Source organism: Anabrus simplex, chromosome 1, assembly GCF_040414725.1.
Source record: "Anabrus simplex isolate iqAnaSimp1 chromosome 1, ASM4041472v1, whole genome shotgun sequence".
NCBI classification, from domain to species: Eukaryota; Metazoa; Arthropoda; class Insecta; order Orthoptera; family Tettigoniidae; genus Anabrus; species Anabrus simplex.
In genome coordinates this window covers 1,564,050,681-1,564,067,852 of record NC_090265.1, presented here as the reverse complement: position 1 = coordinate 1,564,067,852, position 17,172 = coordinate 1,564,050,681, and the positions used below count along the sequence as shown (strand labels likewise).

At 37.4% G+C, this 17,172-nt stretch overlaps 1 protein-coding gene across 1 annotated transcript in view; it reads left to right on the top strand.

Moving 5' to 3' along the window:
* Positions 1 to 17,172, top strand: part of fws (four way stop) — a 171,850-nt gene that overhangs the window by 111,144 nt on the left and 43,534 nt on the right. Inside the window, exons 8-11 of the mRNA XM_067138127.2 lie at positions 420 to 594; positions 6,679 to 6,847; positions 11,041 to 11,181; positions 15,571 to 15,704. Of these exons, the coding sequence (XP_066994228.1) occupies positions 420 to 594; positions 6,679 to 6,847; positions 11,041 to 11,181; positions 15,571 to 15,704 (619 nt within the window). The remainder of the gene's footprint in view (positions 1 to 419; positions 595 to 6,678; positions 6,848 to 11,040; positions 11,182 to 15,570; positions 15,705 to 17,172) is intronic.

The window sequence follows — 17,172 nt, the reverse complement described above, 5'->3', positions numbered from 1 at the left end:
GTGAGTCACAAGCTAGTGCAGTACAAAAACCTCGTCGTGATTTTACTGCTGATCAGCTTCTGTACATTATTTAGTACTAAGTATGACAGCCATGCAATATTCATAATTAGTGAGTTCTTTATGAAAGTCCAGTACAAACAACCACTCACCTGTGCAATTGAACTAACAATAATATGTATTCCTTCCTGTCTGTAGATGTAGTTGACGGACTGCAGATACACCGGAACCATCAAGAAGTTACGACAGTGTTTATAGTTAGAGTTTGCTATAGTGGTGGTGATTATTGTGCATGTAGTAAGACTTTGCCATGTCTTCTCTTATGTGTGGCTCTTGTCTTCTTAATTTTGTAAGTTGCTGTATAGTTTTTACCTCCTCCAGCAAGATAATGCTTACCTACACTTGACAATTTCTATTCCCAGATTGAATTGTTGCAACGTGTACTACTAAAAAAGGTGCGTGATCTTAGTTTGGTGTCCCATATTCAGAATGCGGCTTATATCGACCTTCTGCCAAAAGATCAACAGGAGTTAACATCTAATTTTTGGCTAGAGGTGTCCACTCAACTATCTCGGCAACTTATTCAAGCTTCTCAGAGTGAGTATTTGCTTTTATCAAGTCAAGTATATGTAGAAATATAGGAACATGCATAGACACACACTGGCAGGTCAGCATTGTGAAAGCAAGCAATGGAAAAGGAGAGAAAGACAGACATGGAAACCCAAAAGGGAAGGACAATCTCCACACCTTCATACACTACATCTACAAATAGACAGGCTCTCTCCTCATCAATCTCAATTCTTCTAAATCAGTTTCTTCTCAGCCCCCAACGAGCTTGTTTCTGCTGCACAGCTTTGTCAGGAGGGTGAGCTTCATACATGCATTGAGGGGTCATCTTGACAGATCTTCATGCTTGATGTGGAGAGTGTAGGATAAGAAGAAATGTGATAAACCCAGGAAAAGGGAAAAGTTGAATAGCTAAACCTGTATACTTGTGATAAATGTTTAGAAACATTCTCTTTGTTGATTTTCTTCTTACACTGACAAAAATAGCCTCTGGCTTCTACCATTCTTACTCTATCCTCCACTGACAAAGGCTACAACCAAGAATTTTGTACTTTCATGTGTTTATTTTATGTAAGGCATGTACTCCATCCACATGTTTCCTATGCATATATATTTTAGTTGCATTTAAATAAACTTTGGGTTCTGCACTTCAGACAGGTGTGAAATTAGATGTTTAAAAAATATTTTTGAACTTGGTATTTAAATCTTTCATGTCATAAATTTGTTGTGAATATTGGAAGGAAAATGCCAGAAAATAAGAAGAACAAGAACTTGTGGTGGTGGTGACGGCGGCGGCAATTGCTTACATGTGTTTATTTTTCAGTGTTTCGAATCAGTCTAATAATGTAATATCTGAACTGTTATAATATAATATAATGATAAAGGAACAGTATTTCATATCTAATCTAATCTTTACAACAAAGAGTAAAGTATATAAAAAAACATAATTTCATATCTAAACTATTCTTTTCCTCTAGTTCTAACACTTATAATTACATTTATTATTATTAACGAAAATGCGCGCAATGTGCAAAATACAAACACTATAGTACATTACTCTAGTCCTAGTTTTGTTGTAGATATTTGTCTTTTACTGTAGATATTTACATGATATCTTTCACAGTGTACATTGCTCAATTCACACACACACACACACACACGCACGCACGCACGCACGCACACACACACACACACACACACACACACACACAGAGTTTTCATTTGGGTGATGAAATCTCATATTTTGGCAGAACTTGTGATGAAAACCATGTGTTGCATACCGCGTGTCTTTTAGTAAGACATAGGTCAGTCTTGATCGTGCTGTCTTCCCAATACCCAGGTTTGGTTTCATTTAATGAGCTTTAACTTTCTCTAGCATTATCAAGTCGTTAATTTCAAGTTTATCCCAGATAATATGGATCCCATAAGTTGCTATTGGTGCTATAGCTGTTTTAAATAGTATCATTGCTGTTTTTGTTGAAAGTTTTTGTGGTTGTGGAATGTTGTAAATTGCTTTTATTGTTCTTTCTTTGATATGATTGTTAAAAGATGCCAATGTTGTTTGAAGAGTAACTCTGAGATATTTGAATTTTGGGTTTATTTTGAAGGGTCATTGTCCCTTTTGGAGAGAGCTTACCACCTCTTCTGAAAGTCATTTGTTTAGTTTTGTCATGATTTATTTGTAAGTCATTTTCTAGGCCCCATGAAGTGAGTCTGTTTAGTACAATCTGGAGCTCTTCTCTGTCTTCTGAACCTGTTACCATATCATCTTCATAGAGTAGATGTATTGCTGAACTGATATTGAACAGCCAGGCTGAGTGGCTCAGACGGTTAAGGTGCTGGCCTTCTAACCCCAACTTGGCAGGTTCGATCCTGGCTCAGTCCGGTGGTATTTGAAGGTGCTCAAATACAACAGCCTCGTGTCGGTAGATTTACTGGCACATAAAAGAACTCCTGTGGGACTAAATTCCGGCACCTCGGCGTCTCCGAAAACCATAAACGTAGTTAGTGGGACGTAAAGCAAATATAATTTATTATTATTGATAATGGACTGTAATGGAATGGGATAATCGGATCTCCTTGTAGAACACCATTAGTTTGAATTAAACTCTTGGATAAGGTGATATCATCAGGTATTTGGATGAAAATGTATTTTAAGATGTCTGAAGTATTTTTGTTGTTTGGTGTGCTTTGGCAATCAACAGACTGAGTTTTCAGATGAGTGTTTCCCTATTTATGAAATTGAAGGATTTTCTGTAGCCTAATCTATGAAGACTACAAAATATTTTCTCACTGGGTGCCTTACTGAATTTTGAACATGTTCTATTAAGCAGTTCACAGCATGGAGAATGCTTCTTCCCTTTCTGAAACCAAATTGGTTTTCTGGTATTAGGACATCTACTTCATCAGTAAGCCTGCCGTTTAAAATTTTCCATGAATATTTTGAAGGAAGTGTATTCAAGGGCTGTCCCTATGTATGAGTCTGGATTACAAGTTTCCCTTTTCCCTTTGAAAAGAACTTTTATTGTTGATGTTCTCCATTGTTCAGGCATTTTTCCTGTACTCAAACATGTATTGAATAATTCTATCCAATAGTCTTCCATCAGATTGTAAGATTCTTTGAGATGTTCTGTATATATGCCGTCTGGTCCTGAAGCCTTATTATTTTTTGCTTTTGTTATTGCATGATATATTTCCTGTCTCGTTATCAGGGTGATATTTTCTGTTATTTCCGTAGTATAATATTCATATGCTGTGTCCTTATGTCTGATGTTTAGAATGGTGCCAAAATGATTTTCTCATATGTCCATGGAAATTCTTTTTATTGTAGGTGGTCTTTATTTTGTGAGTGCTATGAAAGGATCTTTTTGAGCAAGTTCTGCTTGTCTTCTGACATCTAGATCTATGCGGTCTGCTTTTTTCTGTTTAATTAAAATTTTGTACAACTTTCTTTGTTGAGCGTATAATGATAATTCATGTTTTTGCATTGTGATTTTGGCTTGATGTAGTGCTGATAGGGTCTTCTTCCGTTCATCATAGCTTTCTTTGTCAAACCATGGTTGTGATTTCTTATCCTTTATTAGTGTTTGACATGATTGCAAAGTCGTCGTGCATAGTTCTACTGCTTCTGTTATTTGATGTTGCTGTATTACACATGTTGCATCTTTTATTTTTTCCAAATTTTTGTTCAATTTTCCCAAATTTAATTTCCTAGATATTCTGGTTGCCACAAGGTTGATTGAAGATAATGGCTGACTAAAATCAAAAGTTGTTATAACTGGTATACGTTTTCTTATTGGTGTTATTGCTGATGTCCAAAGTGCTTCCTGTTTAATCCTTTTATGCCTTCTCCTCCGAATAATACATGGTCTATTGCACTAGTGCCATTCGGTGCTATGTATGTTAACATATCAGGTTTGTTAATGAGGCTATATCCTTTTTCTTCTAGTGTATCCAGGATTAGATCTGTTTTATAGCTCGGTTTATCAATTCGTGCATTGAGATCGCCTGCAAAAATTACTCGTTTATCAATCACCGTTCGTGTACTGGTCTATCGTAGGCAGCATAAACAAAGTCGCTGCTCAGTCCTACATCGGAGATATCATGACATTTACCTAGCAGTCAAAGATGTATACAAAAGCTTAATCCTTAAAAGTAAATCAAAATGCTGGAAAGAATTCTGTTCAATCCATACCAAAGCTAAAACCTTGGGAATTTGTTCAGAAACTTACCAGAAAACCAAAAATTTTTCAATAACCTAACCTCATTAGAGACTGAACTTAGATATACTAAAACCTTTTCCAATACTGTAAATGCTCTACTAAAAACATTTTCCTCACATGAAACAGTGGATATAGAAGCACAAAGAGCGGTGAGAATTTCATCCATGATCTCCCCTGATACAGCTGATGACATATTGTTCTCACATGAAGAAGTTGAGCGATTCATTCTACAACAAAATGATAAGGAAGCATCAGGCTGGGATGACATATCGACCAACATAATAAAAAATATTCACTTCTGTTTTCCATCCTTATTTGTCATTCTCTTCAATAAGCGCCTATCTTTGAACCATTTTTGTATCTTGTGGAAAATTGCAGTAGTGATGGTAATTCCTAAAGAAAGTGCCTTAACAAAGTTTACAGCTAAGTCTTTCAGACCTATCTGCCTCCAGCCAGTTTTTGGGAAGATTCTGGAGAAGCTAATGATCAACAGAATTATGTACCACATGCCTCGTCACTGCCTGTTATCCCCATTTCAGTATGGCTTAACCCCACAAAATTCTACTGGAGATGCTGCTCTCTATGCAACTGAATGGATTCAGAACATTTTCTCAAGGCAAAAAATAGGCTTATTAATCTCTTTGGACATAACTGGTTTGTTTGATAATGCCCTGTGGCCAAAAATTTTGTATCAACTAATGGAAAACCAATGCCCACATAATCTGTACAAAATCACTTAAGCATACTTCAGCAACAGAAAAGTGAAACTTCAAGTTGGAACAGCAGTTTCAACTAAATGCATCAACAAAGGATGACCCTAGGGATCTACCTGCAGCCGAGGGCTATGGAATGGTATGAACACAACTGCAGTAGTGCTCGTATACTAAGTGACTCACAGGCTGCATTGAACACAATCAGTGAAAAGCACAATGTCAACCCAGTAGCTGCTACTATAAGATCTACAGCAAGCAGTGCCCCACGTCTGTCTTTCCTGGATTCGAGGACGCACTGGTTCTCCTGGAAATAAAAAGGCAGACATCTTCACAAAAGCAACCTCCTCATCCAACATAGAAATTACCTACAGCAAATCACCCCAAGTTATGCAAAAGCCCAAATCAAAATATATTTAATAAAATAGTGGAAAAACCTCTGGAGATTAAGTACGAAAAGGTCTGTCACTTGAGAATTCTTTTTTCCCCAACATATATAACCGACAATATAATGGGAACAAAATAGCGGGGTCCACCTATTCAGTACAATGCAATGTTATAAGATAAATTATAACATTTTATTAATAAATTATTTATAATTAATTATAAAAGAAATGTTAAAAATAGCTTCCCAGAAACATAAAAAATGCACTAAAGATGATACCATCCTCCTACCTACAAGTTCCCCACACCATAGCAATGCCCCTCCCACTCCCTCTGCACCTCCTTTTGTGCCTCTACCTAATCAGCTGCTCGACACATTCAGTTTGTCCCCGGCTACACAAGACAAGAACGAGGCACGTGCTAAAAGGACCATCAAGGAAGTGAGTATTTAACATTCTTTCAAAATACCCATTAAGTAACAACACATTTTCTCACACAAAGTTAATTCTCTCTCCTAAAATACATCAACATCAAGCCACACTGGCAAATTCAAGAAATTACATCCGTATTGATGGAAAATTGAGTGGAATTTCCCTAGCTGGTTTCACAAACCCTTTGTCGTAAAATCAAATATATTTTGACAGCTTAATGAAGATTTTAACTTAATTTTAACTGTGAATCAATAATGTAAAAAGCATAATATTCCATAATACAGAAAAACATTATCATAAGGACACAGCATTCAAAGAACTGCATGAGAAAGAAGACAAAATAGTGTTACACACTGTGTTTTTAGAACTTTTAAAACAAGTGTATTTCTCATTAAGACAACATAATACGTATTGAAAGGTGGACATTCTCTCAATTTAATTGTTTTCATCAGGGTTAAGTGCAAGAGCTTGCTGTGCAATGGATGTTGAATCAGCTCTGGCCACGTGCCCATGCCAGCAAAGCTTTGTCTCTTGCATCTTGTCCTGTATTGGGGCAACTTGGAAAGAGGCCCAGGTGGCATCATTCCTGATATGATCAAGCCACGTGACTCCCAGTGACCATCTTAGTATCTTTGTTTCCATGGTATGAAGTGTCTTGGAGTTGAAGGTATATACTCCACCCCATAAAGAACTACTTTCTTGAAAAGAATAAAATTGTTCTCTTTGGCTGTAAGTCTTCTAACACTTGTGTTATGAGCTAAACAAATTCGCCCTTTAAGCACTGCTGCAGTGTGATAAATCCTGTTACTGTATTCTGATTAGCTGCTAATTAAATGATGATATGTTAATGCCATACATCTTCAATAGGTGCATCTTTCCTGAAGCAGACCTTGGAAGGAGAGTATCCCAAGTTCTTGCGGTTATACCTGGACCTATGTAAAAGACTGCAAGCTGTCGGCCGCAGTTCTGATCAGGGAGAGATCATACTGCAGGATGCTGAGCCCCAGGCAGGCAAGACTGCTGTGTTTGAATTAAAGTAAGGACTACTTTAGTAAAAGGAAAATCATTCTGTATTGATATAGGCCTACAGTAGAAGTTCGTTATAGCGAGAATTCATAACAGCAAAAAATTTACTCGCTATAACGGATTGTCGTTATATCCGATTTTTGTATAAAAGTCGGAACCCTCCCATGCACATTAAAATCGGTATGAAATGGCAATCGGTTTGTTCAAAACTTGCGTTTCCGCAGATGATATCCACACTACGGCTTACTTGTTTGTTATTTTTCGTAATCCGATACTACGTGAAAGTGTATGTTTAATTTCATTCTGAAAAAAATATAGTACCGTTTCTCCGAATTCAAGATGAACCCCACTTTTTTCTTCAAAAAATTTAAATCACGCTCAAAAAAGAACTTTGTAAAATCATATGAATGCCTTGTTGTACAGTAGGCCTATGCATTTTTAGACTATTTTTAGACGCCAAACATTGACTTTCGTCACGCTTTTTTTTTCGGCTGCACAATTATCCTTCATTTCCGCGGGTTTAAGGACCATTAACTTAACATTGGCATCATAATACCGAAGAGAACCCATTGAAAATTTTCCGGCAATACCTATTCCATGCGTCTCTACAATACAATGATCCATCGGGAAATTATTCTTGCTGACTATAAAACTGTTACGCAGCGTCAGATATAACCGGCTACCGCAACACTCACGTCTTGCTTGCCGGGTTCGGCCAAATTCAGCGGCTAGCGATATATAGGCCTAATCGCGGACGTTGAAAGTCAACGAACGAGTTTATTGCGCCACGGTATGGCCATTCCGCCCTTGTGTTTTTCGTGCACATACCTCACAATTTCATCTTCGACTTCTTTAAAGCATCCTTGTTGCGGACCACTGAATGCATTTTTTGTACAGTACGCATTTTTTTAGCTCTTTGTCTTCATGCTACTGCCAAATATTGGCTAATGCCGTATTTTCTTGCGGCTGCACAATTATTCTACATTTCCCAGTGTTTAATAACCATTAACTTAAAATTGGCATCATAATATCGACTATAACCCGTTGAAAATTTGCCGGCAATACCTTTTTCACGTATCTTTATAATACGACTATCCATCACGAAAATATTCCTGCTGTCTATAAACCTTCATTTTATTATGCGTCTAGTACAATAGATGCGTTATAACTCTGCCACTGAGTAGCCATGGCTTTTCTAAGAATTCGAAGGGTCGCATGTTTTGATGCCATTCTGCAGATTTGAGAAACACACAGGCAGTGTACAACCGGTTTTCGCGGCTAGCGATGTATAGTAAAGAGGCGGTCATTTATTGTCAACGAGTTCTGTGCACGTGTGAAAAGAAGCAGCATGGTTACTGCGGTAGTTGCCAGTGGTATCCATTAACTTACTGTTAGGCCGCGAATGCAACAGCCCTTGAGTTTTTGCATGAGATTCTGAGAAAAAAAAGTCTTGGATTCAGAGAAATACGGTATCACTCCAGAGATTTTGGTGGCAAACACCTAACCGTATATGTATCATGAAAACATATTTGAAACGCATGTAGAGAAATAACCTCCTCGTGAAAAATTTACATGTAAATAGCCATAACTAGACGCGAGAAGATATGAAATATCCTCTGAAATCGGTGATGTACTCTGCCATATCTTGAGGTGTATCACATTCTTACTTAATTCATTTCCATATATAACATTAAAATTAAGATATCGTTTACTTCAGTCTTTATTTTTAACGAGTTAACAACTGCCATCGGCTACGTTATTTACGCATTTATTACGAAAACGTGTTATACTCTTTAATTTCGAATTTTTTTTAGAGTACAGCAGTCGATGGGTATTACTAATCAACTTCAACATCGCCTTTGAATCTCAACGAGAGACCTCGCAAATGCACAAAGTGAAAAAACTATACCGTACCGAAGATGATCGATCGCATTTTGTTGCAAACGCTTCAGTTTTCTTATTCAAACAACGTCACGTATTCTAACTTAACCGTACTATACGTATGATGAAAACACACTTCAAGCGCCAGTAGAGAGAAATAACTTTCTCGCTATAAATTTCCATAATAGCCTTTCCGGAATTTAACCAGACACGACAAAATATAAACTAACCCCTGAAATCAATTAAGCACTCAGCCATATCTCGAGGTGTATCCCATTCTTACTTAATTGCAGTATTTAGCCTCAAAATTAAGTAGTCGTTTAGTCAGCCTTTATTTTTAACGAGTTAACAAACATTATCGGACACGTTATTTATGCCTTTATTACGAAAATATGTTCTCTCTCATTTCGAATTTTCTTTACAGAGCAGCTTTCGACGGGTATTACTAATCAACTCCGACATCGCCTTGTCGACGAGAGAAATCGCTGGTGCATGTAGCGATGAAACGATGCCGAAGGTAATCGATTGCATGCAATATCGCTGGGGTGCATAAATATCGGTAACAGAAAAAAATCGCGCGTGCTTAATCGCTCGTGATAACGGATGCGTCAGTGATAGGGTTCTCGCTGTAACCAAAGGACGATACACAGTTTAATATAGGAATTGTTTATAGAGAAATAAACAACATTGAGGATTGTTCAGAATTACAAAGGGACCTTGAAAGTATCCAACAATGGCTTGAAGAAAATAATATGAAGGTTAATGGAGGCAAATCAACTGTTACAACTTTTACAAACAGGAGCTTTAAAACTGAATTTGAATATACTTTGGATGAGGTAGTTATCCCAAAAGATGGCAAGTGCAAATACTTAGGTGTGAGATTTGAAAGTAATTTGCACTGGAAGGGTCATATTGATGACATTGTTGGGAAAGCATACAGATCATTACATGTCATAATGAGGCTACTTAAAGGATGCAACAAAGAATTAAAAGAAAAAAGTTACTTGAGTATGGTTCGTCCATTATTGGAATATGCAAACAGTGTTTGGGATCCTCACCAAGAATACCTAATAAAAGAAATAGATAGTGTGCAGAGGAAAGCAGCAAGATTTGTAACAGGGGATTTCAGGAGAAAGAGTAGTGTATCAGAAATGTTAAAGGAACTTGGGTGGGAAACTTTAAGTAAGAGAAGGGAGAAAACTAGACTTACAGGATTATATAGAGCCTATACAGGAGAAGAAGCATGGGGAGATATCCGTGAGAGGCTTCAGTTGGAAAATAATTATATCGGCAGGACTGACCACAAATATAAAATTAGAAGGAATTTTAGCAGAAGCGATTGGGGTAAATTTTCATTCATTGGGAAGGGTGTGAAGGAGTGGAACAGTTTACCAGGGGTAGTGTTTGATCCTTTTCCAAAATCTGTACAGATATTCAAGAAGAGAATAAACAGCAACAGAGAAAATAAATGAAGTGTTAGAGGGCATTCGACCGGTGCAGGTTATTGTAAATAAAAAAAAAATGTGTGTGAATAAATTAATTCCATCCCCTGGTCTAAGGAGTTTGGACAGCCAAAGTAGGGGACTGCCTGTAGGGGTGAAGTACAGTGGGGACTTCGAGGGCCCTGGGACCGCTACGGTAGCTGTGAAGGCCCTTCAGGAACTCTGAAAAGTGGTGGCAAAAGGGGCTCTGGTTAAGACGCAGCAGGTCGTTATGCTACTTAGGATCCAGAACGGGTAAAAAAAAAAAAGTAAATAAATAAATGCAATGTAAATATTAATGTTATACCAGTTTTATAGTATCATTTGAAGCAATTCCACATACTGTATATCAGTTGACTATATTTGTAAGTAGTACAGGAGATATTATAATTAGAATTTTGTAAACAATATAAATTTATTAAGGATGAGCTGTGTGTTTAATAGAAAACATTGTTAGCGTAAATTGTATAATATTGTATTATAGGAAAAATTTTCTTCTCTTGTTAATTTAATATTTAGTGCTTGACAATAATGTATTTTAGTGTACCATTTGCCACCGAGGTAGACACCTCATTTGCAAATAAAGAGATTTTGATTTGATTTGATTTGATTTTGAAGGGACAGAAAAAAGTCGTCGCTATAACGGAGTTCTCGTTATATACCGTACTCGTTATAGTGGATTTCTACTGTTTTAAAAGTGACTCGTAAGGAAATGATATAGTGCTAAAACATCTGTTATTGTGATACACCATTAAAAATATTACTTCTTGAGAATGATTTCTTACAAATAAATACTAATATTGAAACTGGCAATATGTAACGTGAATATTTTTGTATCTAGTCGTGATGTTGTGGTTGCCTTTGAAAACGCATACCTGTCCCGATCTGTGTCTCGACTGCTGGATCCTGTCAACCTTATGTTCTCTGGAGAAGTTGTTCCATCTCATGAGGAAGTTGACTCACTCATCAGAACCATTACAAGGTAGGAATTTCATCAATGTATTTTGACATTTATTATTACTACTTCTTGCTTATAGAAAGGACAAGGAGTACCAGTTCAGGGTGGGCCAGATGTGACAATCGGAAATGTTTAATGTTATTGTATTGAAACAAGAAGCAACATGAAAGGCAAACAGTTGTATTTAACATTAAAAAATACGTGCAAAAATGGAATAAAACAGAAATGAATGTTCTTGCATATTTCAAACTCTCTCGGTATGCTGACCATCATTCTTAGCGCAGAGTTGGATTTGCTACCATGTGCATCTGCTTGCCCGGTGCAGCATGTTGGGAGTAATCATTCTCAGGGTACAGGTAATCTCTTCTGTCAGCTCTTCCTTTCCTTTAAGAAAGACTACAGCCAATTATTGCACGTTGTTAAGTCCGGGCTTCTGGGTAGCCATTTAAGAGGCCCTCCACGTCCAATCCACAACGGAAACTGGTTGTTCAATCAGTCTTGAACAGGAGTCCAGTATGCCAAGGGACACCATCTTGTTGCATAATTACATCATTCAGCTAGCCAACTTTGTTGAGTTCTGGTTGCAGCAAGTGAGATAACATCTGGTGGTATGATTCCCCTGTCACAGACCCAACGAAAAAATACAGCATGACGATAAGGTTACTGGTAACACCAGCCCAGGAGGGTGTTGCTTAATTTCTTCATTATAATGAAGGTTGTCTTTCATCCAGATATAAACATTTTGAGACCAGAAGCTAAGATACACAGCACATCCATCTGTCAACATAACCTCACGGCGAGCCGCTAATGTTGGAAAAGCTGTAACTGTTCGCATGAATCACGCCATGTATTCATATCATGATCACTTAATTTATTGATGCTGCCAGGTCGAAATGAACGGTAATCTTCATTCTTCATCCAACAACGCATTGAGGGTCTGAAAATGTCCATCTCCACTGACAGCTTCCTTGTCGATTTTACTGGTGAACAATGTAATGATGCATTTGAGCGTTTAGTGACTTCATTATAGTCTTATTTCTTAGATCTTCCACTGTGGGGTGCCTTTAACACAGGCCCAGTTGCAGAGGTCTTTCTTTCCAGTTTCTGAAGATTAGACCATTCGAGTTTCTTTATTGAAGTGATTAAAGAAGGTTTCCCCTAATTTCATCATATGTCTCATCCATTCATTCCTTTTCATGCACTCATACGCTAAGAAGAAGACGTTATTCAGTTGTGAATCCATCATTATAATATAAATGTTTACAACAGTATCACCTTAGTGGCAGTCGCCAGAACCACAAGCAAAACAGAACATGATCACATGCTGTATTTTCATGGAGTGATGTGTAGCAATTATCACCTGCATTGCTCTAATTTGAGTGACCTCTGCCAGAAGACAGATGTACCTACAACACATATCCAGATCCATGCAACCGTGAAACTATATGTTAAGTTACTTGAAATACTTTCTGATCATAGCTTCTGGCCCATCCTGTACAGTAAACATGAATGCTCATTTGGCATTATTACTAAAATCCAGTATATTACGGAATCCAAAGATATTTGAGACCCAAGGAGAGTTTTCTAAGGGCCATTGGCATGGTTCTTAACACTAGAACAGCAGAAGGGGTCAAAATAACACCCACCTGCAATTTTTCGTGAACAATTTGCGCACTCTTACCATATACTGTTTCTCTTCAAATATCTTGAATTTTCATCATGTTTTGTCCTGTTTACGGTGATCTATCACACCCAACAAAATCTTTACATTATCATAGATTTTTGATATGGCATATCCAGGACAGCGGAAGGGGTCATTTTGACACCTGTATAATTCCTTATTACAATGCAGGAGTTTGCAAAGTCAGACAAAAGTGTGTACCCAGCTTGGATTATTAGTATTGTTGAGCTCTTGCTGTCAGATGAATGTTCCAGTTAGCAGGATTATTGTATTCATCTCATCATTCAGAACGTGTTCTTATAAGCTTGTCGTGTTTTGATTGTCTTTCTACTGACAAGGTATCTTGTATGTCAGAAAATTCAGACGTTGAATCTTGAAGTGAACTATCCGATTCAGATGACGGATTTTTTGCTTGAGACAAGCGAGACTAGTGAAGACAAGATCATAATGAGACAGAGGATAAATTATCCGCAGGAGAAGTTAAAAGTGCTAATCTGCCTCCAAATTCACCTCAAATGTCTCGATCTCAGGTATTTCATCAGTGATCGGCTTGTTAAATTGCAGAAAAGTCCCACTTATACAATACAAGCTTACAATGTTTATTTTATATAAATTATTATAATAGAAAGAGATTGGGAGGCATACAGGGATGCTGTAGTGGAAACAGCAAGGGAATGCCTAGGAACAACTGTGTGTAAAGATAGGAAAAGCAAACATCTTGGTGGAATGATGAAGTGACAGCTGCGTGTAAACATAAAAAGAAGGCTTATCAGAAATGGCTCCAAACAAAAAGAAGTCATGGGAAGATTTTGGTAATAAGCCGGAAAGGTTAGGTCAGGCAGCAGGAAAACCTTTCTGGACAGTAATAAAGAATCTTAGGAAGGAGGGGAGGGAAAAAGGAAATGAACAGTGTTTTGGGTAATTCAGGTGAACTCACAATAGATCCCAGGGAATCACTGGACAGGTGGAGAAAATATTTTGAAAATCTTCTCAATGTAAAAGGAAATATTCCTGGTGGTGTCTCGAACAACCAAGCTCATGGGGAGGAGGAAAATGATGGTAAAATTACTCTTGAGGAATTGGGAAAGGTGGTAAATAAACTCCATTGTCATAAATCAGCAGGAATGGATGAAATTAGACCTGAAATGATGAAGTATAGTGGGAAGGCAGGAATGAAATAGCTTCATACGATAGTATGATTAGCATGGAGTGTTGGTAAGGTACATTCAGATTAGACAAAAACAGTAATTGCACCTATCTATAAGCAAGGGAACAGGAAGGATTGCAACAACTATCGAGGTATCTCATTGATTAGTGTACCAGGCAAAAGTATTCACTGGCATCTTGGAAGGGAGGGTGCAATCGGTGGTTGAGGGGAGGTTGGATGAAAACCAGTGTGGTTTCAGACCACAGAGGGGCTGTCAGGATCTGATTTTCAGTATGCGCCAGGTAATTGCAAAATGCTACGAGAGGCATAGACGGTTATGCTTATATTTCGTAGATCTAGAGGAAGCATATGACAGGGAACCAAGGGAAAATATGTTTGCCATACTATTGGACTATGGGAGTAAGGGTAGATTATTAAAATCAATCAAAGGCATTTATTTTGACAATTGGGCTTCAGTGAGAATGTATGGTAGAATGAGTTCTTGGTTCGGGGTACTTACAGGGGTTAGACAAAGCTGTAATCTTTCACCTTTGTTGTTGGTAGCTTACATGGATCATCTGCTGAAAGGTATAGAGTGGCAGGGAGGGATTCAGTAAAGTGGAAATGTAGCAAGCAGCCTGGCCTATGCTGACGACTTGGTCTTAATGGCAGATTGTGCCAAAAGCCTGCAGTCTAATATCTTGGATCTTTGAAAAGAGGTGCAATGAATATGGTATGAAAATTAGCCTTTCAAAGACTAAATTGATGTCACTAGGTAAGAAATCCAAGAGAATTGAATGTCAGATTGGTGATACAAAGCTGGAACTGGTAGATAATTTCATGTATTTAGGATGTGTGTTCTCCGAGGATGGTGATATAGTAAGTAAGATTGAATCAAGGTGCAGTAAAACTAATGCAGTGAACTCGCAGTTGCAATCAACAGTATTCTGTAAGAAGGAAGTCAGCTCGTGGACGAAGCTGGGTGGACTAAGGATATCTTATTCAAAAGTTAGAAGTAACAGACATGAAAGTAGCGAGAATGATTGCTGGTACTAGCAGGTGGGAACAATGGTAGGAGGTTACTTGGAATGAGGAGATAAGGTCTAAGTTAGGAATGGACTCAATGGATGAAGCTGTACACATAAACTGGCTTCGGTGGTGGGGTCATGTGAGGCGAATGGAGGAGGATAGGTTACTTAGGAGAATAATGGACTCTGTTATGGGGGGTAAGAGAAGTAGCAGGAGACCGAGACGACGATGATTAGACTCAGTTTCTAATGATTTAAAAAAAGGAGGTATAAAACTAAATGAGGCCACAGCACTGGTTGCAAATAGAGGATTATGGCAACGTTTAGTAAATTCACAGAGGCTTGCAGACTGAATGCTGAAAGGCATAACGGTCTATAATGATGATGTATGTAAATTATAATTTAATTTAGAGCCTTCTCAGAAACATCCTTCTTCCTGAAATCAGTTACTGTACCACCGATTAATGTAGGGATAGAAGTAGGGAAAATTTCACATTTTATTTTGGAATTTATTTACTGAGATATAAATGTATATACTGATAAATTTTCTTCTCTAGTGAGCTGAGTGTCTCTCTGGTGGATGTTTCTTTGAGCCGTACTGTTGCACGGAACATCAGCAAAACTGTAAGACTCTTCTGCCTTAAATGTGAGCAGATGACAGTCACGGGAGGGGAGGCAACCCAAGTTATAGGTAATGTATCATACACTTAATATAATGAGGAATGAGTATTGTATACTGACTATAACTGTTGGGTTTATATACCAGTAGCTGAATTTTATAAATAAAAAATAATCATATCAAAATTTTTGATGCAGGAAATATCTGCTGACATGCTAAGATTGAAGTTTAGCATTGAGACTTATCGTATTATGATGTAATACATTTATGTTACGAGAACAAAATTGATGGATAACATCATTGCATCATGGAAAGCAATAACTACAGAAAAGTCAACAACCATATATAATGGAAGTATAGATCGATAAAAGGCTATTGAAGACTTTGGGTGAAACCTATTTTTGTTAAAAAAAACACCATCTTTTACCTTTTATTGGGTATTGTCCGAGATTCGCAAGTTCCAAAAGAAAGTATGAAGAAAACACTAATCATCTGCAGTTTCCCACTGTTGCATGGGTCTGCTTGGAAAACACTAATGATAAGATAATTATAAAATTACTTATCGTAGCAATTATAAAGTGGTTACAGGAGAATAGTAGATAGCCTATATAAAAGAAATACATATATAAAACACAGTAAAGTATTTATTTAATATGGATAAATTAATGCTACGAAGATGTAAATGTTGTAATGAGAGTTGTTTATATTAGTAAGTAATATTTTGAGTTTCAGTGACGGAGAAATTGATGCTGTAAAGTGTTTTCCCGGAATTTTGGTTGATAGTAATGTGAAGTTGTAAATACAGAGAGGAAATGGGAACTGTGATAGATGATATTTGACAACCCAGGACCAGTATTGATTCTTTTAACCATAATGGTTCAAATTTGTCCGTATTGACTTACATTCAATCTATGAAACCAGTTTTCCACCTTGTCAGTATTCACATTTTATTATATTATCTCCTGTACATGTTTCGAGAGCTCAACTGCTCCCTTCCTCAGCGGTGCAAAACATCAAACAAAATTCCTTGTACTTGACACGGCTTTACGTTGCACCGACACAGATAGGTCTTATGGCGACGATGGGATAGGAAAGGCCTAGGAGTTGGAAGGAAACAGCCGTGGCCTTAATTAAGGTACAGCCCCAGCATTTGCCTGGTGTGAAAATGGGAAACCACGGAAAACCATCTTCAGGGCTGCCTACAGTGGGATTCGAACCCACTATCTCCCGGATGCAAGCTCACAGCCTCTAACCGCACGGCCAACTTGCCCGGTCCTTTTGTGTTTAAATGTTCACTTATCCTTACTATGTCATTTAGTAAAGACTTTTAAAAGAATTCAAATAACAAAATAAATAAAACCTTTTTTTTAAAGTTAGTCACTATATATTAAAATTTGAAAGGCTGTCTGCTGTGTTCTTGAAAACTTCTCCTTTCCTTAAATCCTTATTTACACCTAAATAAGAAAAACATTATATTCAATTTTTTTAATCTATAATTCAAGTATCTTATTTCAGTATCTTATTTTCCAAAAAATTGTCA